Below are 25460 nucleotides of genomic sequence, written 5' to 3' on the forward strand. Positions count from 1 at the left end.
TGACCATGGCCAAAGTGTTGCCTGGTGGTGCTTGAGCAGGACGTGCCCATCAATGCAGCAGCGGCATGTGGGCTCCTCACCCCACCCAGTCCTCCAAGCAGGCTTCTGGGTGCACCGCTCCACCTTGGCAGCATGCCTCCCTCTCTGTGTTTGCCATGTTCTGGTTCTAATTCGTTAAGCATGAGTTGCAGCCTGGGTAATTAGATTTGTCTTCATTAGTATGGATTGCCGCACACTGCCATGCTGAAGACTTCCCTGCGGCCAACACTGCGAGGTCCTGCTGGCTGCTGGACTTATAAAGAGCAACTGAGAGCCCACCTGAACTACTGAAAGGCGTGGGGCTGTTGGAGCAGGGCCGGAGGGGGACGTGTGTTTGACTCACACCAGCTTGCTTCCAGCCTCAGAGCCGCTCTCTGAGTTTCAGACTTCCCAGGCAGCTGCACTGGGGCTGAGCCCAGGAGTGCTGCCATTAAAAATGAGCTGCCAAGCGCTGCCAACAAGACCCTGATGTTATGAAGCCATTAAGCAGTCAATCTGATCAGTTCTTCTACTGCCACCCTGCTGCCATCCAGGTTCCCATCCATCACCCCCTGCTCAGCACATCCATCTCTGTGCCCCAGTGCTGATCTCTGTGTGATGACAGTGCCACCGACGTGAAACCCAGCTGCCTCATTGCATGAGAAACCCCTGTTTTGAATGGAGGTGGTGAGGGCAAGGTGCAAGAGGCTGATGGCAGAAGCCCCCCAACCTGCTGCAGGCTTGTGGTGGGACATGGGATGGCAGTGGGGGACACCATGGTGACTGCCCTGGGTGAGAAGGACCCGTTACATCTCTGCCAAAGGCAAGGGGTTGGAACTGGATGATCTTTAAAGTCCATCCTAATCCAACCATTCTATGTTTTCATGATCACTTGGAGCTTTGCTGAGGCACTCAGGAGCCCAGTGTTCCCTACAGCAGAGCTGGGTTTTGCCATCCGAGTGCTGGGATTTTACCTCCAGGACCCAAGTTCTGGGTCCAGCTCTACACACTGGGGAACAGACCAACAGCCCAGAAGGACACAGCAGATCATGGAACACACGGGACAGCCGACACAGCCTGAACGCTGACAAGTGATGAACACTGCTGAGCAAGACCCCAGCTCAGCACAAGCACCATGCACGCACCCAGAGCTACCTTGTGCATAAGCAGCAACAAGTGGAAACCTTGTCTCACCCTAAGCCTCGGGCTCAAGCTCAGGACATCATTCTGGAGACAGCTTTGCTCGTGGCGGACGCCTGGGCTGCAGGGGGTCTGTAAGCTACCATTCATCCCCTTTGAATTTAAACTCATGCTCCTCTCTCAGCTCCCAGTGGGGATATTGAGATGGCACCAAGTGTGCTGCGAGCAAAAGAGAGTTCTCTGCAACGGCACCAGCGGGATTATGAGAGCTCTGTCAATATTTGTCCAGGATGGAGGTGAAACTGAACCGAGTGAGGCTAAGAAATAATGTTAGATATTGGATTGTGAAGTGTAGTTGATCGCCCACAGTGGCAGCTATTGAGGCAGTACCAGCTGCTAAGCTGAAAGCCCTTTTTTTCCCCCCTTTTTCTTCCCTTCCTTTGTATTTTAACTTCAAGTAAATTGATCACAAGTTATGTATTGTGCAGCCACAGGGCTGGCTGGTACAGAAAACCAGCAACATGGAACGCTCCACAGGGAGAGCTAATCCACAGCTTGTTCCAAGCAGAGTCCTCCCATGGAGCTGCCCAGGGACCAGCAGTGATCCCCTGCAGCGGAGGGACTGAAACAGGCCAGGTCCTTCCCAGGGAGGGATGCTCCCATGGAGGGACCAGGCTTTGCTGACATTGTGGTGCCCACACCAAGGGCACAGGGTGGGAGACAGCAGCAGTGGAGCATGGCCGGAGGGGTCCCAAGGAGGTGGACTTTCCACAGCAGATGTCCCTACCATGGGAACCATCAGGAGCAGCGCCTTGCTGCTCCCCTCTGCTATAGAAAGCTTAGGATGCTCAGCCCCTGCATCTCTATGTCTCCAATGCCAACAGTTGTTGTTCACAGCCTTTTCAATCACCATTGCTTTGAAACAGCAGATATTTCATCTCAGAAACACAAATGTGGTCGGAGCTGTGACGTTTCAGTCAGAGCAGCCCCTTGTTAGTTAGAAACCCAGTGTTAGTTAGAAAGCAGTGACAGATGGCTCTGCATCTCGTATCCCTCAGCCACCACCAGGGGCTGGAGGACACGTGTCCCAGTGCAGAGCAATGCCACCATCAGCACTGCAACCACACACCGCTGCTGCATGACTGAGCACCAGGAGCTCAGTGCAGGACCTGGACATTCCCTACACAGCAAGCAGTGCTCTGATCAGTCTGTCCCCCAGGACAGTCCCCCAGTCTGCTGTTTTGGGCACACAGATCCCCATCCCTCCCCTCCTGCACAGGGGCATACAGGTCCTGCTCCCACCTCCTGCACGGCCCAAGCAGGGCATGGAGGCAGCAGTGATTTTTCCACTGGTCATCACAGATCTCCAGCTAAAAAATCTCAGCAAGATGCAGAACCAGAGCTGCGGGCTTGCAGGGAGCTCTGTGCATGGGCCGAACTGCTGCAGGCACAGCCTGAGCACCCCCACTCCTTCCCCATGTTGCTCACACCCTGCTCCTGCAGCCAGGTCTAGGAAGGTGCAAGGACATTGAGAGCATCTGGGAGGGCAGCAACCCCACTGCACGATGCTTCACAGACTGCAGGTCCCATTCTGCCCTGTTATGCCCCAGGAAAATGCTGGGGGGGGGGGAAGGGGTCAGGGGGGACCTCCACCCACCTGGCTGTTCCCAGACCCAACACCTCAGGGTGAGAGCCACAATGCCTGGCTCACAGCGAGCCCTGGGCACGGAGAGCAGCCCGAGCTGTGCAATGCTGCCACGTCTGTCCAGAGATACAGCTTTGCCTCCCATTGTTCACACCCGATATTGCACTCTGATGGGATACACAGAGCTAACCTCGGACAGCACTTCCAGCTGTATCTCTGGGTGATGCTCAGCCCAGTCCTGCTGTTGCCTGGGACACTCTCAGCTTGGGATGTTGCCAGAACCTCAGAGAAGGCTCAGTTCTAACCCTCAAGCCCAGTTTTCTTATGCCAATACCCGAGCTCCAGGAGTGAGCTATTCCTGTCCCTGTTGCTGCCCCCAGAGAGCAGAGCTCAGTGCTGCCCTTCTGCTTGGCCCTACTGGGACCCTCCTGCTGCTGACCGAGCAAAGCTCATTTGTGCATGGAGGTGGTCATGGAGAAGGATGGTGGACATCACAGCAGGTAGTAAGAACAGAAGCACAGGTGCAAGCACAGAGCAAAGTACAGGTGAAGCCCAAGAACTGCAGGGTGGTATAACCCAGACCAGCTGGAAGCAGCCATCCCCCCCATCCTTCTTACCCACTGGGTGGCCAACTCTGCACCTTGGTGGCTGCAGCTCTGAGATGAAATGTGGAAGGACATTATGGAGTTCCTATAGGCAAGAGAAGGAGAAACCTCCAAAAACACCCCAAAACTTGGGCTGAAAGTCCTGCTGCGGTTAGCCAGCTGTGGGCTCAGGAGATGTCAAGCAGAGCTGAAACACTCAGAGGGAGAGATGGAGGCTTGGATGGGCTTCTGAGAGCCGTGGGATCTGGAAAGCATTACTTTGATTTAATGTACCTTTGTGTTTGAAAATGAAATCAAGAGAGCTCTTGTATTTGCCACAGGGCTGAGCACAAGCTGAACATGCAGGATTTAGAAGAGGAAGAGCTTTCCAGATGAGTAGAGTGCAATTTTGTCATAAGAACCAAAATAATGATAAAAATAACCAGCATAGGAGAAAGGGAGCTCTAAGTGCAGCATACAAATGTCAAACTTCAGATCCTTTCAGCAGAACCACAATGAAAGGGTTTAACCTATTATATTGATTAGCAGTATTACATCTCTGGACTGAGAAGAAACTCATTCTCGTGGGGAGGCTGATTTCATACATGCTCTGCATTCAGAGGCTTTGGCAGCGTGGTGAGTATTAACTGGTAAATAAAAGATCTAATGCCACTGATGACTGGTTCCATTCACATAAAGCAGCACTGGGCAGAGTGATGGACCCCCTTAACCCCCCTGCTGTACCAACCCAAGCAGTCTCCAGCCCTGAGGGAGGACACATGCTGAACTTTATGGTCAGAACTGCTAAGAGCAAGGCCTTCTCTGCTACTCCCTTGCAGCTCCTGCAAGTGCTCTCTGCATTGCTCACCCAGCTCTCAAAGCAGAAAGATGGTAACTGGTGTGATGAACAACTAAGTCTTTAAGGAGCCACCACACAGCAATTTCTTTCCTGACTACCCCAACCCAAACACACAACACACAGAGAAACACTTCCTTGCCACTGCTGGTGGAAACACCCAACATCCCCAAGATCAAAGTACAAATGCAATGCCCTGCCTTCTCTTCCTGTATAACAGAGGTAAGCATTGCCTCCTCTGCAAAAGGCTGAAGACATTGTAAGGACAAAGCCATGATGAGGCCCATCAGTCTGGACTACATTTGCACCTTACATGCCAGAACCACACAAAATACAACAGCAATAAATAAACAGCAACTCTGCTGGGGGGGGGGGTGAAGCAAACCAAACCAAAACCACAGGGTTAACTGAAAAAATCTGAACATGGATCCCAGTTTTCTGCTTGCTTCCCTTAACAGCAGATCTACAGAAGAACACTGATACAGCCACAGAGTGCCCAATGAGGGCGAGTTACCTGCCAGCGCATTGCTATCAGGGACTGCCTCTCTGAGAAGGGAGAAACCCCAGGCACTGTGGGCAGGCTGTGGTACCAGGTGGTGCCTCTGTCACTTCTGAGCTTCTACCTCAGTATCCTTAACAACATGAGTAGTGCTGTGAGATTTCTTCTCTAACCTCAGCGTTCCTGCTCAGACACCGTGCTGCATTTGAGATGGTCAGCCGTAACTCCTATAAAATAGAAGGGCTTTACAACATATCTTGTTAGCACAGAGCACAGGAGATGTCATTTATATAACAAAACACGATAAAGCCAAGGCTCTGAGCTGTCCTTAAACCCGTTGATTCTCTTATGAACACAGCTTTCACTTCTCCTTAGCATGGATTTTGATGCTGTGTCCCAGATTATTAGAATGAGTGAACAGCTACAGGAGTCCTTTGGCTACTTTGCTCAGCTGAGACTCAAGGTTTATACAAGCAAATCAAAGCCAGATCACCAAAATTCAGCTAGCTTTGAAGACTGCTTAAGCATCATAAGGAACTGATGACAGTAGTCACGGATGAAAATTAATCAAGATATTTAATACAGTGCAATCCATAGTAGTTTCTTAATTAAAATAATTGTGTGCACGTATCTGGATGGGTTATCAATTATCACAAAAAGCAATAAACATTGTAGTGCTATGTAGAAAAATGTACAACTGAAATTTAAACCTTCCCTACTTCCAAGATAGCATTTGTCAATTGCGGATCATTATCACCAATTAAAATGGGAATAGAGACTACGCTGTTGCGGTGACAGACACAAGGCTGGCCACACATCAGTCAAGGGATATAAATATAACTTGCAAAGAACTAAAAACCTAAAGTATTCCTGCACCTAAACACAATAAGAAGCCGATGGTGGCTTAGGGCTTTTCCTTTTTCTTTTTTAATGCCTTACAAGACTTCTAAACACACTTAAACGGACTTAAAAATCACAGAGTGCTTTTCAGCTTGTTTCAATTCAATACGGCCCAAACGTCTGAAGATGAAAATCCAGCAGTGGCGTTAGCACAGTCCAAAAGCTGAATGTTTAATTTTGCAAGTACCTTTTTTTTTACAGAAATTCAACCATAGAAACCGCAGGCAATTCCCTCTGCTCCCCACTCTTTCCTTTGTGCAGACCACGCTATGCAGAAAACAGCAACGCAGCTCCCACTGCTTCAGGTTAAAATGAAAGATAAAGACATTTTACTTATGCTTTCTCCTCAACACGATATATTTGCACCCAGAATAGGTAATCAAAGTCCTTTTCCAGCCGATTGCTGCTGTGGTTACATGTTTCCTGCCCAAGCTTCCAGCTCTTTCATGTCATCATCCTCTTCTTCCTCTTTCTTCTTGGCTGCAAGATATTAAAAGAAGATCCATGAGTTACAAATGGGAACCTTGGCAGAACCCTGCAGTCACCAACCAGTAAGGGAGACAACAAATGCTAGCTGAGGATGCTACCTTCTTCAACTAAACCAAATGGTACCTTCTGAAAATGCACCACGGACTGCACTTTCTGAAGGCACCAATGTAAATGAGGAAAATTAATAGGAAAAACGCAAACACAAATGAAGGTTTGTGTACAGCCAGTGGTATCTGCTGGTTGCTGTAAGCAACACACCATACAGGAGGGACACCCTGAGCTTTCAGCTTGATACAGTTTCTTACAGAAGCTTATCTCCAGTATCACTGTCTCACAGATAAATTCCTCAGTGCATCAGTAGGTTCTCAAACTGCAACAATACACAGAGGGCAGCAGGTTTTGGTATGGCCAAGTACAGAAGTGGGAGACTCCCAACCCTTCTGTCTGTTATGCTCTTTGAGGGGCTGAGGAGCTAACAAACCAGGAGCTGCATCCCCTCTCTTGCCACAGTCGCCAGCTGGCTGGGTGCAGATGTGAAGCAGCAGCCTGCACATGTTGCTCTGCAGTTGGTTTTGGTCCCTCCAGGGGAGCAAACAATGCTGTCTGTACTAATATAGTAAATCCAATTTCTGGAATGAAAACCATTAACTCAGCGAAAGATTTTAACCCAGAAATTGCTACAGCAACTTTGGAAAATACAGAAGGGGAAAAGTTCCTCCTCAGACAGTGTTCAAGCTTCACAATTGCCCTGTTTCTAAAAGGGAAACAAAAAGAGTCAAAGAATTCATGCTCAGAATGGCTTGTGTCATCCTAATGACACATTCACATCAAAGGGAACTGAGTCAGCTTTAAGTCAAACTCAAAACCTACTGCTTGTACAAGTTTGGAATTCCTTTTTCTAAATTAAGCGTATCCAGTCTCAGCTAAACAGAAACAGCTTTGGCCTGATTTCCACCAGCCATCAGTACAGCTGGTAGGTAACAGAAACTCTCCTCACGTAAACTGATTACTTCAAAATCCAGGCAGCTCCTGAGAACTGGAAAGGCAGGAAAACTCATGATCACTTTCTATCCAATGAATAAAAAGGAGGTAATGGAGTCAGCTCTACCACAGCAGACACAAAGCATGTACCTGAGCTGTCAGGTAAAGCAATCCCACTGGAAGTCAGTAATGACCCAAAGTACTTTTAATTCTAATACAATGCAAAAGGTACCTTTTGTTTCAGGTTGGTACGTTTTAATGACAACAAACTTCATGAAAACAGTTATACAGCAAAAAGTGCCCAATTTTATCTAAAAACTGATTTTCCTGCTGTTGAGTCTGAATTTGGATTAAGGCACTGATTCAAGATACTTTAACACAACTCACTGCTCTCTCATCAACACCTGTCAGCCATTCTGCCTCACAAAACAGAACTAGAAACAAACACAAGATCAGTTATATCTAAAAGAAACAAACAGCACACAACAAGAAAACTTCCCAACAAGCCACCTGAAGCAAAACCTTCTTGTTTGCCATTGAATGTTGCTTCCCAGGTCTTCAATTATCCCAGGAGCAGCACGATAATTACAGATATACTGACAAGCAGTTGGGAATATTCCCACCCTCCAGCTTTTTGGACCTCTTTTCCCTCTAAGAAAGCACACAAGAGGGCTGCAAAGTCTACAACTTCCTTGGAATACCTTATAGCAAATCTAGCAAAACAGATAGCAAAACTTGACATCCTGTTAACGCATGCCAAAGGTGTTCCAAATCAACTACATTTCTTGAGGAATCACTTCTAGTTCACAGAAGTAATTAGTGCTGCTTGAAAAGCAGCTTTGACCTGTCTGTGCAAATGCTAACAATTCTTGGCCACTCTTCATGTGACATTATCATACCAGTTTTTGCTAGATACATGTGCTGTAAAACTGGCATGACCACAAGTCTGCTTGAGTACATGCAAACCACAGACAAAGAAGACAACACTGGACCCCAAGTAGGGGACTGAGGATAAACAGGTGAGGTTCTTCCAAAAGCCAGAACAGGAATTCTTAAGTAAAATAAAACAAGGAAGTAGAGTTCAATGTGGGTATCTAAACCAGCCTGGAACTAATTCTAAGAGCTAATAAGCTCGCAACTCAGCTCCCTTTCCTTTATACCCATACGCTGTTGGTCAGGATGACTTCCCTTCTGGATCAGCAGCAGTCAGCAGGAGGCTGCTTCTGGCTTCCCTCTTCTGCATCTCCACTCTGTCCTGAGCATCATTCCCAGCAAAGTTAAACTTTGGAAAGTGAAATGAAGGTGCACTGTAACAACCCAAGGTGTTTCTGATCCACACTTACCTGGCTTTGATGGTATTGATATTGAGGGCACATTTGGTAGTGGTACTGTTTCGGGACCACTTATTTCCAGCAAGTTTTTGTCTAATTCTTCTTGTTCTAGTTCCTCTAGTTCTGCCATGAGTTCATCCTTGTTTTATAAAGGGAGAAGAAAAAATAAGCACAAACTTTTAGATCATATTTACTATCAAGCAGGTTTAGCCAGCCATGTTACTGCAGAATAGCTTAAATGCAGAGGATCAGCCCAAACTGAGGAGATAAAGAGCCTGAATCTTTGTGTGAATTCCCAAATCCCTCTCTTGGAAAAGACAGCAAAGATATGAAAGTCCAAATGTTATCAGATCAGGTCATCCAGACCATCCTCAGCATAAAGTCAGTTTCACAGCTGTTGTATGCACTGGCAGAAATAGCAAGTAACAAATTCCAGGAGAGATTTTCTATCCTACTTCTATTCCTAGAAACACGTGACATGCAGATCTTGAGAGAAAGATTTCATTTAAACAGAGGAAAATTCAATGCATACCTCATCAAATTCTTCCCCAAATCCTACTGGCTTCGAGATGGCTGTTGAAATCTCATCTGCCAGCTCTTGCTGCTCCGCAATGTCCTGCATTAATTCATCTACTTTATCAATATCCCTATAAAACAAAGGAAAGAGGAGGTCACTATCCGCCTACACCTCATTCCCCACTGTCAGTAAAGTTACACGTAATTTCTTGTTTCACTTCCCAAAAGCTGAGCTCACAGCAGTTACATACAGAGACCTCATCTGGAAAGGTCCTGGCTTGTATTTTTGATATTAATAATCATTTGCTCTGTTCCCTGTTCCAGCATTATTACATTACATCTACAATATTTGCTTTTGGAAGAAGTACAACATTCCCACAGTGCTTTAATTATTGCTACATTCACAAAGTCCACAGCAAAAAAAAAAGCTTAACCCTCCCCCTGAGGCTAAAAACATGCTGTGTACAGGCAGATCCATAGGTGGGTATGCCCTCCTATCTGCTTTAGACCCCACTGGTGGCTTCTGCTGGGCAAAGACTGTGCATGTGCCACGAGTGGCTTCATGGTGTGTGAATCAATGCCAAATGGAGAAAGCACTGACGCTTCATATCTTGGCCAATATCCACATATATCTAATGCTTTACTTGTATTTAAGTTATAGACTTTTTAAAAGAAGATGTTACTGCATTGGCTCTGTTACTTGTTATAATATGTGGTATTCAGCATATCAAACAAATGCCAAACTAAGGGTCCTACAGAAGGAGACAGGGGAATAACTTACATGTTGTCATGGGCAGCTTTCATAGCTTTAGCAGCAAAACCCATATTCTTAAGCACTTCAGTGTTGGTGTTGGCATTCTCCAGGGCTTCCCTCTGAAATTCGATTGTGGACAACGTGCCATCTATCTGTGCAAGCTGCTTCTCATACCTCTTCTTACGCTTAAGGGCCTGAAGAGCAGCTGAGCAAAGGAAAGAAAAGTAGGATCAGTGAGATCTGCATTGCAGCCAGCCACTGTTTTGTACCAAATGCTACTCAGTACACAGCAACATTCACCACACTGTATTGTTTGTCTTATGGTTGCCTACTTGCTTAAAGGTGGCTAAGTAAGCACTGGCCATCTGCAGCTGCCAGAAGGATGTAGGTTAAGATGAGACTGAAGGACTGGCAGCTCAGCCAGCTGTAACAAGCCACAGCACAGAGACCAGGCTGCAGCAAACAGCATGCTTCAATACACAATCTGATGCACTCAGAAACATCTTTGTTCCCCTCAGTACATCCCAGCATGGTTGCTGGTGCAGTGACCGTCAGTTGAGGTTACGGTGCTGCTGTGCAGCTGCTGGTAGTAGAAACTCAGTCAAATAGGAAGCGAGACAAAGCTCTCTTTGCTTTGCTGCTGGATGCTGTGATGTACACATCTATAAACAAACATTGTGTGCGTTTCATGTCACTCCTGCTACAAGGTACTGCCCACATTGCAGCCTGGTGCATGCTCCCTTCTGAAATACAGAGCGCACAAGCTGGATTTACCAGTAATCCTGCCTGTAAGTAGGTAAAGGTTCAGTAGGAGCAGCACCATGGGCAAAGTGTTACCAAGCACAGAGCACCACTGTCTGATGAGCAACAACCAAGTGTAACATCAAGCATCAATGCATACAACTACAACTTCCTCCATGGCACTTCTGCTTCTGACACAGACTTCTTGTCCACTGTGTGACAAGGTATGTGACATAATATGTCCATCTTGTTTAAATCATAGTATCATAGTATCGTGCGAGTTTGAAGGGACCTTAGAGATGCTCAACTTACAGGCACGGAATCACAGAGTATAACCCAAGTTGGATGGGACCCACAAGGATCACCGAGTCCAACTTCCAGATCCACACAGCACCACTCAAACCCAACCCCTGTGGTTGAGAGTGGTGGCCCAGTGCTCCCTGAGCTCTGGCAGCTCAAGCTGTGCCCACCACCCTCTGGGGCACAGCCTTCTTCTGACACAGCTCCATGCTGTTCCCTTAGGCCCTGTTGCTGTCACAGAGAGCAGAGCTCAGTGCTGCTGCCCACCAGCTCCCTGGGTCTCCACACAGACCAGCTCTGAAAGAGTGGTCAGGAAGTGGAATGGGCTGCCCAGGGAGGTGTGGAGTCACCGATCCTGGAGGTGTTCAGGGAATGTTTAGACATTGTGTTGAGGGACATGGCTTAGTGAGAGCTATTGGTGATGGGTGGATGGTTGGACTGGATGATCCTGTTGGTCTTTTTCAACCTTGGTGATTCTGTGATCTCAGCTCCTGAAAGAGGATTAAGTCTGCAGACAAAGCTGGCAGACATCTTGTGTCTTGATGTCAGATGCCATCTTGAGAAGCCCTCAGTATAACACCCCAGCATCTTGAAGAGGAACTCACCCCTTCAGTCCTTTAAGTGGCCATGAATACACTCTGATTAATTTCTGATTCCTCCAGCTTACTGGAATAGCAATACTGAACAGAGAACCACTTTGTGCAGCTGTGGCTGAAGTTGCCAAGCATCCTGCAAGGACCAAGGACTGATGTAGCAGATGCGACCAGAAGGACAAACAAAGGTCATCCCAACTGCTCCAACACAAGCCCAATGCCAAACCCAAGGCACTTCAGTGCACCCCACCCCAACGATGGGTAAATCCCCCGCTATTCTGGGGCCAATCTCACAGCCCTGGCAGCTTTCATTTGGCACAAGCAGGAACAGCACTGAATTCTCACGTCACACAAAGGCCTGCACGTTCTTTCCAGAATGGGATACAAAACAGATAGTGGGTTGAACATTCCAGCTTGATACCAGGCACAGAGCAAAAAGCAATGCACTTGTGGTACATTCAGTCTGGTTAACTTTGCACTCATTGTTTAATTAAGTTATCGTACAAAGAAAAAGCTGTCAGTACCATTTAAACGCTGGCAGATGCTGGGAAGCATCAAATAGAATTCACAGAATCATAGAATCGCTCAGGTTGGAAAAGACTTTAAAGATCATCGAGTCCAACCACAACCTGACCATACTAGCAATGAAACATCCTTTATTGAGCATTTTGTGCATCACAGAGAATAACAGCATTTCCTTCTTGCATACTTTCAGAGCAAGCAGCTCAAGCAATACTGCAAGCATCACTGTGTAAGGGCATGTGTGATCGGGAGCAGCCAAGAAGTGTCAGCAGACTCTTCTGCTTCCCTCTGCAGTCAGGGCAATGCAAGGACAAAGCTTCCCAGGATCCGAGTGCCCGCCTGCACCCAGCTGATGAGCAGGAGGTGGAAATAGCCACTTTTCAGCTGCCTGAAGGGAGCACAGACCAACAAGAGATGCAGGGCATGCACAGTGCTTCTGTGCCTGGGCACGTTAGGATGGATATCCAGCGCAGAGCAATGAGCATCAAAGTAATACGTGGGCTTCTGCAATGAAGAAAACCTTTCAGAACAGACTGGTGTTTCCTGCAACTATAAAGGAACAGACAGCAGTCTGTCTCGACTGAGACAATCACAATCTCTTGCAATCTATTCCCATCCGTATCCCCTTGTTAACTTAGGTCACACTTGTTTCCAAGCCTGTCACAGTTGAGTTGGTTCCCATCTCCCTCCTAGGGCTGATTTCTCCATTCTAAGTTTTCAGGAAGAACACACCACTCCCAACACCCCCAGCACAGAGTTCTGAAGGAAATTCCAGACTAAGGGCACCCTTAGGGCTGGCAGGAGAGCTGCACAGCCTTACAGAACAGCCCACGCATGGGGAGAGCCTCCAAACCCTACTGGAAACACACCGGGAGCAGCTTTTGCCATTGCAAACAGTGGGCTGCAAATGTATGCATTGCTGTCACACTTCACAGGGTGGTGGTAGATCTCAGGGCACAGCTCTGAGCTGGAACTGCTGCCCCTCTGCTCTCCTACTCAAGCTTTGATTTCTGAAGACAGATGAGTGGTTCTGCTGCCTTTACCTTGCAAAGCAGCCTTTACCATCTGCATAAATACCCCCTGAAATCCTCCATACTGCCTGAGATACACATTTTTATCACGTTTTCAATGAAGTCAAAGCAATGAAAGCTTATTCTGAAAGGAACTGACACAACATCAGTTTCCGGAACTTGAAATAAATCTGAAGGAGAGACAGTTGGCCACGGATGCATCTTCCAACATTGCAGTATTTCACACATGTGCAAGGAACACACGTGCTCCTGAAGTCCAAGCATAACACAGCCCATCTCTGTTCCTTCCAAGCACAGCTATTGCATCTAGCAGTCATGGAATAGGAGGGCTTCAGGCTGGCACCTTAATTACACCTTTACTACTTCCAAGGCAGCAGTGACATCAGCAGGCGCTGTAATTTCACACCCTTAATAGCCATGGAACTGCTCCTGCAGGACCCACCACCACTGATACTGCTCTGAGCATTGCCCCCAGGCAGGCTCACTGCACTCCCCAGCTGCAGCCTGCTGCCAGACACCTCGGTAGCACATTTTGCTGGCAGGAGCTGACCTGCATTTTCCATGCGTGCCAATTTCCTTACCTTAGAATAAATAAAAACTAAATAAAAAGCTGGGTAAGGTTACAGGATCACTGGAGCAGCATCTTACAGCAGCTTCTGTGAAGTGCTCAATATATTCAGAAAGAAATAAGGACTGAGAGTCGTTCCCCTCACTTTGTGTGCTGTGTATTTCTTTGGAGAACACATGCCTTTGCACTTAGTAAGGGTTAGCACTGGGTATTTCTTTATCTAAAAGCAGTAGGGCTTTGGATGTGTTAACTTGTTCTTGAATTATTCCTCTTTCTATAGAAAAGCAGCAGTACCTCTTCAAATCACCGCTGCCCTAGAAGGAGGGAGGTTTTGCTTGTCTTTTTATTCTCCATTTTAGCTCAAACCTCTTGCAGGTTGCACACGAGGAAGAGACAGTAATTGCTGACCCATAACCAGCACACCGTCCTCTCCACCTGCTAAATAGATGAGCTGAGCTGACGAGAGAAGCAAAACCCAACAGAAGGCTTTGAATTCACTATTAAAAAACATCAGAAGATCAATGCTTAAGATAATCTTCACTTAATGAATCAAAGCAAACCCCAGCATGGCAAAAATACTCGATCATCACATGAAAGTCAGCTACAGGTGGGATCCAACCTGCACTGATAAGGACAGAATCAGTGTTACAGTGTTCAGCCCATTCTCCCCCTGAGAAATGAATGTTTCCAAGTGAGAAGGGGAAATATCCATGTTCCCGCTGTCTCAGCCAGACTTACTGCCTGACAAAACACTTTCTTCTCTAAAATTGCAGTCAGTCTGGAAGAATTTTATGCAATTTTTAAGATATTTCAAGCTGGACGTAAACAACTGTTAACAGAGCTGTCATAAGCCTAAAATCCGCCCCAAAATACATATGCATGCAGCTCTTTGGTATAAGAAAATGCTCACGGTGATCAGAAGGGAGCAGAATAAAGATACGATTTTTTTGCCACATGGTGCTGCACTCAGTGAGAAACATCTGACTGAACATGTCAATGATTTCATTAAACACCACCAGCCCTATAGCCAGTTAGTGCTGCTGGTACATGCATTGTACAAGCAGTTAAAGGGATATTTACACCCTCAGCAATCCTACTGAACTAATACTTTTAAATAGCAAGAGTAGGAAAGTATAGATTGATATGCAGAGGAAACTAAGAACGAGACACTTTTCCACCTACATGCAACCACAGGCTGTGCTAGCAAAAACACATCCTTGCATGGGGAAGGCAGGCAGACCGGTTCCTTCAGCAGAGGGAAAGCATTTGGGAGCTGTGCTGAAATTAAGCCATGCTTTCACAGGGGTAGCTGTGAGCCCTGGAACTCCTCTCACAGATGCACGTGAAATGCCTGCTCACTGCCATTGGAAGAAACAGAGACCACAGCCTGACACTGGGTCACCATCCCACACGTTGCACTGCACACCTGACTGGGAACAGGAGATTCATCATTATTTTTGCTGCTTCTGAAAATGTGATTCCATTTTCCTGGCACCTGCCTCAGCAGAAAACGTAATCACCACCAACACCCTTGCTGCCCTTGAAATGGGATAAACTAGAGGCACTACTCAGCATAAGAAGCAATTTGCTGCCTGCTTTGCAGCTGTTGAGAATGAGCAAACTGCCTGCAGTATTCCCAGAGAACTCCAAGAAGTTCAAGCAAAACCCCCAGTGCTACAGACAAAAAGGCAGGTGTAAATCCAATAGAGACAGATCCTGCCACAGTCTTACAAAATTCTTCCCTACCTCTGAGTTTAAGCTCGAATAAATACAACTGTGCTGAAGTTTGTTAGCCCAGAAAGCTACTGCCTGGCTGAATGCTCTCCTTGGTTCAAACTTAACCCAGCAGCAATGCACCAGGTGCACCCTGACTCTGCAAAGCTGCTGCATGTACCTGGGGAGGGCCTAGAGGTCAGATCTTTCCAGGACGTTTCCAAAACCTTCTGGGGTATTTCCAGAACCAGATGGTACAGCTGCAATGCACCCTCACCTTGCACACTTCTGCCTGGGGATTGTCTTGGTGCTTCAAAGGGCTTGCCCAGCATGCCAGCAATGAAAGAGGAGAGACATGAAGGCTTTGGGCAATGCTGCCAAGCAGACCTTGTACAAGGGATTGCAGAGGAAGAAACAAGCACGCTCAGTGAGCCAGTACGCAAGGCTATTGGTTGCCCATTCGTTTCTGAGCTGCCTTCAGCCAAGGTGAATGCACAGCACCAAGTATCAGAGGTCCAAGAAGACAGCCATGATTTTAAGCTTTGTGGTATAATAGTGGATGGGAGAAGGAAGCAGTGAAACATGGATAAATATAAATTCACACTGCCTCCATGGCTAACAGAGGGCAAAACAGCACGACTGCTTTTCCCATGAAGGCCACCCCCTAAGACCTGTGCTGCCTGGCAAATATACCCAGGCCTAAAAGTCACTTTAGGCTGGAAGTCTGCAGCCATTATCACATGTTAGTCCCTGGTAATGGAGTGAACATCTCCCACAGTTCACAAAGCTGCCAGCAGCCTTCGTCCCTCCTTTTTGCAGGAGCATTTTACACAAGAAGTGCCCAGAGCTCAGCCTTTTCTCCCCATTCATCCTCCTGTGCCTGTCTGCTAAGCATTAACAGAGCTCCCAAACTCTCTCCTCAAAAGGCAGGCAGCTTTTTTCAGCTTTTTCCAGCTTACAGATTAAGTGCCTGTTTTAAACTACTTGAATAAAGCATCTAAATCCAGGCAGAGAATGAAAGGTTTCTGTCCTCTCTGTATTTAAAACAAGATTACAACTTCCTTCTGAAGAAAGTATTGCAAGAACATTTAGTCCATTCTACTGGAGATTAAACTAAACAATAAGGACTCCAGTTTACAAATCTACAACCAAGCAAGGGGGGAAGAACAATAAAGCAAAAAGCATCTCTGTGTGACAGCAATGCATGTTCTGAGCCGTGTAACTCCCACACAGCATGGCTAACAGCACATCACCCAGCAGCACTGCTCTGTGCCATCAGCATCCCTCACAGCCCTCTGCCTGCACACACCTGGCTGCATGGCACTGCTGTCTCCATGTCCCAGCAGCAGGCAGCCCCACCTCCACCACGCTTCCTTATTGCCTGTGAGTCACTAGCACTGAAAGTGCATTTCCAAAGGTCAGAACCCATGATTGCAGTGTCATATGCTCCTGAGACAGTGCCTAACATGCTCAGGTTTGGCATTACAGACTGAAACACACCACGCTCTGGAGCCCAGACCAGGCAGCGAGTCACCTCCTCCTCTGCAGCAAACAGAACTGATTTCCTCGCCTCTTAACGCCAAGACAACACTCCTCTGGTCAACAATCCCCACTAAGATAAGCTCCGGGACAGTTTTGTCTTCTTTCCCCCTAAGGCCACTGGAGTAAGTTATTCTCCCCCACTTTCAACCTGCCACAAAAATGCTGCTGTTAATAATCTGCATCTTTTTCACAACCCAATTTGATACTTTATGCACAGCCAAATAAGAGACTATTCAGAGTTCGACAAACATTGAAGGTTTTTGGATGAAATAAAACACGCTTCCTGAAGGGCCCCTTTGGGATTCTCACAGCCTGCCAACATCTTCACGGCATTTCTTTTTCATTCTGCACCCCATTAAAGGGAATTACAGGGAGAAACCCATTCTGTTCCTCTGAATCCCTCTGCCAAAAAATGCATCAGGGAGAGGTTTACCTTTAGCTTTTCAGGGTGATGGAGCACTGCAGCAGGCTGCCCAGAGGTTGGGGAGTCTCCTTCTATGGAGATATTCAAGACCCAGCAGGACACCAACCTGTGAGACCTATTGTAGAGAACTGCTGGAGCAGGGGTTGGACTTGATGCTCTCTAGAGGTCACTTCCAACCCATGTGGTTCTGTGATTCCTGAACAGAAGCAGCTCTTCTTAAGCATCGCAGAACCTTCTTAACATCTAGGAATGATCTTCTCTGACAGGAAAAAATAATCTCTATGTATAAATGATATTACTGCAAATGAGACACAAAACTCAGGAGATGCTACCCCTCAGCAGCCCGCTTTGAGACCTGCTCTTCCTAGGGAATGAAGCACGTTTCCAGCTGGGCAATCTCTTTTACTTCCCAGCTTTGTGCAGTTATTATTACAGTGCTGCCATGACCAGGGATTCTACTGAGCCTGTCGTAATATCTGGCATTACTGCTGGCATCTCATCTGGTAAAGTTCTCCCCATAAGAAATCTGATTCCAGTGCTAATGGCTGAAAGGGGAAAAAGTTAAAAACGACAAGCCTTTGGAAGCCCCAGAACTATAATTTCTTATTTCTTTTTTCTTACTTTCTATAAGCTGAACCATATTTTCTACAATGCCTTGACACAGCCTGTAAACACTGTAAGCCTGTCCACTGTTAGTAGCTTGCTTACATTGCTCGCTGGAGGTAGGAGGGTACATCCTCCTGGACTTTCCTGTTCTGATTGTGTACCTACAGAAGCCTTTTCACACTTCTTTGCACCCCTTGCTAAGTCCAGTTCCATCTAGACCTTGGCCTTTTTGACCCCATCCCTACACAGACTAGCAATATCCCCATAATTCTCCAGGTTATCTGTTCCTCTCGCTCTCCAGTTCAACCAGCAGGTCCCAGTTCAGCCATGCCAGTCTCCTGCCTTCCTTTTCTGACTTCTTACACCTGGGGATGGAGAACTCTTGTGCTTCCCTAAAGATCTGCCAGCTCCGCTCTGCTGTCGCATCCGTGAGGACAGATTCCCAGGGGATTTTAATGACTAAATCACTCCAGAGGTGGAAGTTGGCTTTCCTAAAGTTTCTCCAGGCAGAATATGCCAGCAGGTTTTCCATTTGTATAATGAAGTATTTTCTCCTTACAGCTAATCTAAATCTCCCCTCCCTTAGTTCAAAGCCATTACTCCTTGTCCAATCCCTACATGCTCTGATAAAGGATCCTCTCCACCTTTCCTACATAGCCCCTCAAGGTACTTGAAGGCCACTTTAAGGTCTCCCCAGAGCTTCCCTTCCAAACTATGGCAATGGGTCGCTGCAGGAACACAGACTGGTGTAAAAACCCAGGAGGAAGGCAGCAGACATGAAACTGGGTTCTGAGTTCAGCCCTTGTCTGCTGCACACAAGAATAAATACACAAGTCCCAGCATGAGCAACCCTGCTTATCTGGACAACACCAACCCAAAATGCTACAGCCGACTGCCAGCCAGCTGAGAGTTAAAAGGCAACAACTGTCAGTATAATTAGGCCATAGTTATATGAGCACCTATAAACGGAGTACTGGAAAGGTTTCATTTAAATGATGAACATGCAGGAAGCTGCAGCAGACTCCTCCCAACTGGATTTCCAGGTATAAGGGTGTTATGGGCAGAACTGTCACTGCCTCTGTCCCAGCCAGGCAGAGCTTCACCAGTGGGAACCTCCTTCTGCCTCATGCCTTTCCCAGTGGGAGGTTAAGGTGGGTGCTTCACTTCCCAATAGGAAGGTCACAGCACCCCAGGTTCCTCATGTGGGATGCAGCCACATCCACACCGCTGCTACGAGCAGCTCAGCAGCTGACAGCACTCCAAAGTCAAAGCCTTTACCTATCTGAAAAGCCACGCTCTGCCAGGACAGTCCACAACAGCACTACCTCCTCATCTGCTGCAGCGCAGCCCTCCTGCAAAGGGCACCACTCATTTCTACAGGACAGGAAGCACAGTGCACATGAGCCCTGCAATAGCTCAGAGAGGCTGGAACTCTTTCTTATTCAGGTCTAGCATGAATGGCAAAGAGAACCTAGGCAAGCAAAAACCCTTGTCCCAACCAGCACCAGGGCTATAGACCTATGACACGAGGCTGCCCCCTCCCTTCTGTATTTTAAGTTAATGTCCTCACCAATGAAGCACAGCCATGTCCTTCACTATTACTTTATGACTGAAAGCACTGCAATTTCTCTAGAAGAAGCAGAGATCCCTCTTGCTTCCAAGGTCCAGCTGAAGTCAAGAACATCACAGTGCCCTTTAAGATGGGAAGTATCACAGACACACCACGTGTCTTCCTCTAGAGGGCTGCTGCAGATACATCAGAGCAAGTTCCACATCCTGCAGTCCAATGCAACACCCAGCTGGCATTCCAGCAGCAGGGAGATTCCCCTGACCAGCAAGTGCTGCTGGAGGGGAACCAGTTGGAGAGGCACACGGGTGGCTGAAGGGCCAGGAGGGCTTGGCAAGGAGACCCAAAGGAAACAAGCATGAAGCCCAGGAACACAGCTCTGTATGAATTCTGCCAGCCAGAAACAAGCAGGCAGTTTGCTGAACAGTCCAAGGATCTAAAGGAGGTTTAAACCAAATCAGCACTTTGCATGACCTGCAAATTGCAGTCATGAACAGCACAGAAAGCCCTTATGGAGGCTTTAGCAACTAGGGCTGAGGCTTCATTGGGTACTGGAGTCCAACATCTAATGCAATGGGATAGAAAAAGCAATTAAAACAATCCAGGTGGCTGCAGACATACCAGGTGCTCTCTCTGACAGAGCATGAAGCAGAAAAGGAACATGGGACGGATGTATTGCAGCCAAATGCAGTTACCAAAACACACCTGGCTGAACTACAGGCTTCTGGCTTACATCTGTGCAGCTTGTAGAAGTTTTTTAAAAGCTATTTGTGAGTACACCCCAATTGTTGTATAGCACAGCAACCTGACTCAAAAAGCCTCTGTTCAATGTAGAACTGTGAACTAAAAGCTTCCTCTTGCTTCTAAGCACCTATTTAAAAAGAGTAATTAGTACCACTTTCCAGAGCCAGGTGTTTTGGCATTCAACTCATTAATCTCAGAGCAAGACAAAGGATTCTGCCTGCAATTGGCTTCCATCAGTGCTCACTCTGGCATTGGGGCTGCAGGTAAGCACTTGGAAGGGGAGGATGCATTTTAACACAGCCTGCGACTGAAAGCAGAGGCGCAGCAGGCTGCGATGTGACAAGGGCTGGATAGGGTTTGCTACAGGGCTGCTGCTACCTCTATATCAGCATCTTATGATTTCTGAAAACAAAAGCAGGTTTGCATTAACTGGTTCTGGATGCAGACATCACTGATCTTACCAAACCTCAAGCAGAACCTTCAAAAAATATATCTGCAAAGTGTTTAAGTCAGACAGGATCGTGGGGCCTCTGCCCATACCCAGGTCTGAGGGTGCAACCTTCTTTTCCTTGAATACCAGATAACCACAATATTTCCAACCACTTGAATATCTACATAAAGGAATCTATGCCATCATGCAGCCATGCTTCCATTTTGTAATTCACAATCAGCTGCTCCCACTTGCTGGGAGGCCCCACAGCCTGCAGCACAATGCCTACCAACACCAGCAGGCCCCACTGCCAGCTCCAGCACTCCTGTGGGCAAGAGCAGAAAACTGGTTTTATATCTCTTTTAAGGGTTAGCATTTGGCTGAAACACCACCCAACCCAACCCACACAGCACACAACTAATGCCAACATCAGCACAAAGGAGCCCCGGCACATGGAGGAGGGTGGCAGAGTTTGTGTTCATGCTAATTAGACAGCTGGGCTGCTCTACCTGGCAGCACCAAGACCTGCCAATAGACAGAGGTGGGCAGAAGACCTGGACTTCTGGCTCCAACTTATACCCAGCTTGTGTGTTTACTTTCCTATTTCTGGTGTGGGGTGGAAAACAGGAGTGTCCTCTTTCCAGGAAAAGCCTGAATTACACAGCAGGAATTTAGCTGCACTCCTCAATCCGTTTTGCACTCAGTCACCAGTGCCAAAAAAAAACCCCAACAAAACAGTAATTTGTTCTTTGACTGTGATGGAAAAAAACCTCCACCTTAGAGAAAAAGAAAACACTGCCTAATAGAAATCAGAGCAGATAGGAAATCCATAAAACAGCCATCTCCTGCACATTAGCCTGGTATTTGCTTTCTGCTTGTTCCACTGTTTCTGATAGGCAGGAACATAATGGCACTGAGTTATTCTGCACCCAAGTGGGCTGAGCACAGGTTTCTCTTCCGAGCAGATTCTGAAGTGTTACACCAAAGAGATCAGAACTCATTGCTTTCACTTACAGGTGCTGTTTCCCTGGCAGCACAATGCACGCTTCTAGGAAAACAAGGGGGACAAGGAAAGGAGTAAAACTGGAAAAGCAGTGGTTAAGATCACCCTGAGCCATCCTGAAACCAAACACTGAGTGCCAGAACTTCACATCCCTTGGACAGAGTCAGCAGTTTGCTTTGTTCTGGGAAGCTGGGGTGTCTGATCCAACTACTGTGTTCACAGCTGCACTTCTTGTGTTCATGCAGGACTGACTTTCAGCACAGATTTACATCTTGTGAGGTAACCAAACCACGCTGTGCTACTGCTAATTTGCTTCACTGTGTGAATTAGGTCCCTCACTCATAAGCAACAGCAAAGGTGCTGAAAAGTATCTGAAGAAAATAAGGCAAACACCCAAACTCACACAGTTTCCAAAAGAACAGACTGACTGTTTACAGGAGATAAAGCACAACCCAACTTCCTACCAGACAGCACAGCGCTCACTAGTGCCATCCCCTCAGCCCACAGGGATGACATGAGCACACTGGAGCTGTGCTCATCTTACTGCAGGAGGGCTGAGCTGCCCAGCGCTTCCTTCTCCACCTCCCAGGAGCTGCTGGGTACTGCGGCCTAATGACAGCAGGCAGAGTGAAGGCAAAAACTGCTGCTTGTTAAAACACCAATACTGAAGCCCTTAAGGCCTGCTCAGCGAGTGCTGAACTGCTACAGCTATGCAGCCAGATAAAAACACTTCAATACAGCGTGAAAGCCCACCACGTCATGGGACAGAGCAGACTGGAGGGTGCTTACACCACCTACTCACTCATTTTAACTTTCCTAAGCAGCTGTCTGGCTGCACAGCCTACATATCCAAACTGCAGATGACAAGAAGTACTCACAGAAGTTCATAAGCTGTTAAAACCACGTGCTTGGTGCATGCCCAAGAATCACAAGGAAGAGAACTTAAGAAGTGAATTCATTGATAAGTTAGCTTTCAATTGGTTTCACTTAGTATATTTCAACTGGATCAAAAGATAATCAAAATGGGTTTTGTTTCCCACCAGAACTCCACCCCCAGCCTTTCTCAATTTCACAGCTCCTTAATTACTCATCAGGATCCTGTTCTGCTCAAGACCTCGATTTGCCTGACCCAGAATCCTGCAGTCAATTGGCAGCTTGTCCTTCCTGGGCATCCGGCACCATACAGCACAGAATGGGGCACGGACAGAGCTGTAGGACAGGTGACCTGCAGTGTGGCAGGGTAAGGACCTCAGTAAGCAATGAGAGATAGAGAACGACACAAGTTACATGGGATCGCTGAAAGAGGATGCAGAAACTACAGATGACTACAGAAGATGCACGTTTTAGTTCTTTCCAGCTCACTACCAAATTAGGCCAGAAAAAAAAACACCACAAGAAACTCTGTCGTATTACATCTGCTGCAATAAATTGGATGGAGAAACTGATGGTCAAGTTCAAAGAACTCCTCAGAAGGACCAACCCTGGGAACAGAGAGGCCAGAGCCAGCCCTGCTCCACTGTGCCACCACCGAGAAGCCTTGGAGCTACAGAGGAGGCCCAACTGCTGACTGAACAACAGGAAGGAGCTCCAGGAAGAACCTGTTGGGTGGCCCGGCTGGCAGTTCAGTCCTACACTGAGCCAGCCCTGCAGCATCACAGCGCTGCCGCCTTCCATCCTCCTGCTCTGACACCGCCCAGAAGGGCAACGTCAACACAAGAAAGCCCGGCCAGCCACCCGGAACGCGGAGCAACAGGCGAGGAGCCCGCGGGCACACAGACACACAGAACAGAACCATTAAGGCTGGGAAAGGCCTCTATGATCACCAAGCCCAACCCCTCGGAACCCACCGACCCTCAGCGCCGCATCCCCACGGTCCTCCAGCACCTCCAGGGCCGGTGACCGGCCCTTCCCCCCCGGGCAGCTGTGTCACTCTATTACTGCTCCCTCTGATAAGTTTCCCCCCGCACTCCCCTGGCGCAATGCAGGATGAGAGATGCGGTCCCACCACCGATCTCAGCCCGCTGGGATCCCCGCACAGAGCGCCCGGCCCGGCCCCGCACCCCCCGCCCTCACCGCGCTTGTTCTTGGTGCCGTGTTTGCGGGCGGCCGCCAGCTCCTGCTCGATCTTCTTCTCCAAGAACTCCTGTTTCTTGCTCAGCATCTCCTCCGTGTCCCGCAGTCGCTGAATGGCCTCCTGAGGGGACGGGCCCTTCCCGGCCCCCTTCCCGCCGGCGCCGGCCCCGAACAGCTTCCCCAGGAGCCCCGACATGGCTGCGCTGCGCCGGGCCGCGCTACCAGGCGATGGCGGCGCTCCTCTCGCTTCGTGCCCGTCACTGCGCGCCCCTCGCGGAGCTCCCGTTGGGCAGCCCGGCCCTCTGACCGCCCGTCCGTCCGCAGAGCCCCGCGATGCCCGCACCGCTCCGACAACGCCGGCCGCTCGCTCGGGCCCGCACCCCGCCCCGGCTCGCAGCCCCAGCTCGCCGCCCCACCGCGGCCAACCCCGCGCAGCATACAGCTCCCGGCATACACCGCGCCGCGGCGCCGCTCCGCCAAGCGGCGGCCTCGCGAGGGGCACGCTGGGAAATGTAGTGCGGGGCGCGGAGCACGGCGGGAAGGGGCGGGGAGCGGCGGGCAGACGGGCGGAACCCGGAAGTGGCGTCGCGTGGTGAGTGACGTTAATGCGCGGTGACGTCAGCAGATGAACGGTCGCCATGGCAACGGCGCGGGGCCTGGAAGGAGGAGGGGTAGTCGTAGGGGTAGTCGTAGGCCGCGGGCATTTCCCCGTGCTGGGAGAGATGGAGCCGGGCCTAACTGCGGCTGAGGCCTGATAAAGGGCAGCAGCAAGTTTGTTCAAAGCACAGACCCCGCCTCCAGGCTGTCCCCAGGCATGGACATGGCTGACTGCCATGCAGTGAGCACAGCACTGCCTCCTCTGCAGGACAGGAACAGCTCAGTGAGAATAATCAGACTGCAGGAGTTCACTAAGTGCCTTCTGACAGACCTCACTCTAGTTTGGTAGCTTTGCAATGGCAAACGTGAAAAGACAGACAAAGAACCTAGAGAAGGAAAATCCAAGGTTTACAGAAACCACTCCCAAGGCAGAAAAGCCCTCAGAGGGAGATAATAATCTTGGAGTGCAGACACAACATTCTGCCCACCTTTATGACCCTATGATCTGCTGCCAGAGGTGGAATCTGAGCACCAGAGGCACTTGTTCTGATCCAGCATCAACTCCAGATGTTCCAGAGCAGGCATCCAGCCCATGGGTACTCCAGGAAACCTCCAGAAAATGCCAGGAGGCTTCTGACAGCAGATTTATGCCCCCAACAGAGCCAGCCCTGTGAAGAGATGTCCAGCTGTCAGTGCTCAGAACATACAGGCTTACAGCCCAGCAGCTCTGCTCCTCCTCAGCACACGCTGCAGAAACAGGGATGCAGTTCCTGGGTAAAACTCTTCCAGTTTGGCCCACAGGAAATAGAACAGCTTGTGCACTTCCTAACTGACCCCAGGTTTCAGAGATGCTCATACAGCTGGACAGAACAGGAAGAAATGGGGCTTCCAGAGCTCCTGACTTGCTGTGAGGAGCCACCTTCCCTGCACAGCTGTGTATTTCAGCCCTTGTATCCCGTGGTCACACGCTGTATCATGGCTCTGCTGCTGACCTTTGAATTACATTCAGTGTAGTGAGTGGAGATCAGCTCAAGCACCTCATTTCAACACACTGACCTGATAGCAGAGCTGGAGGAAAGCAGGACCTCAAAAGGAACAGCCATTCCTCCAGCCTGTCCTCCACAATAGAGGAGAGCTGTACCACATGTTGTATCAAAATAGATCGAAGTGCAACACCGCAGCCAGCGCCCAGAGCCACATAATGACACCGTTCACTGTGGGTAAAGAGAGCAGCAAAATAGGAACAGTATATTTAGCAATCTGTTTCCTGTCCTGCAAGAGTTGTCTTCAAAA

General features: G+C 48.4%; 1 protein-coding gene across 1 annotated transcript; it reads right to left on the reverse strand.

The window, feature by feature from the left end:
- Window positions 1–5299: 5299 nt before the first annotated feature.
- On the reverse strand, window positions 5300–24003 carry CHMP4B (charged multivesicular body protein 4B). The gene is made up of 5 exons (XM_072350150.1): window positions 23571–24003; window positions 9741–9918; window positions 8976–9090; window positions 8456–8582; window positions 5300–6122 (listed from the first exon to the last, which is right to left on the reverse strand). Exons 1-5 carry the CDS (start codon window positions 23764–23766, stop codon window positions 6055–6057), a joined length of 684 nt encoding a protein of 227 aa, XP_072206251.1. The 5' UTR covers window positions 23767–24003; the 3' UTR covers window positions 5300–6054.
- Window positions 24004–25460: the final 1457 nt, after the last annotated feature.

The sequence above is a fragment of the Excalfactoria chinensis genome, chromosome 15 (assembly GCF_039878825.1).
Source record: "Excalfactoria chinensis isolate bCotChi1 chromosome 15, bCotChi1.hap2, whole genome shotgun sequence".
NCBI lineage: Eukaryota > Metazoa > Chordata > Aves > Galliformes > Phasianidae > Excalfactoria > Excalfactoria chinensis.

Coding starts and splice junctions, on each gene's coding strand:
- CHMP4B (XM_072350150.1), bottom strand. CDS start 23,766: ATGTCGGGGCTCCTGGGGAAGCTGTTCGGGGCCGGCGCCGGCGGGAAG. Junction 9,091..9,740: donor AAAGCTGCCCATGACAACAT/GTAAGTTATTCC, acceptor TTTGTTTTATAG/GGATATTGATAAAGTAGATG. Junction 8,583..8,975: donor TTGGGGAAGAATTTGATGAG/GTATGCATTGAA, acceptor TTATAAAACAAG/GATGAACTCATGGCAGAACT.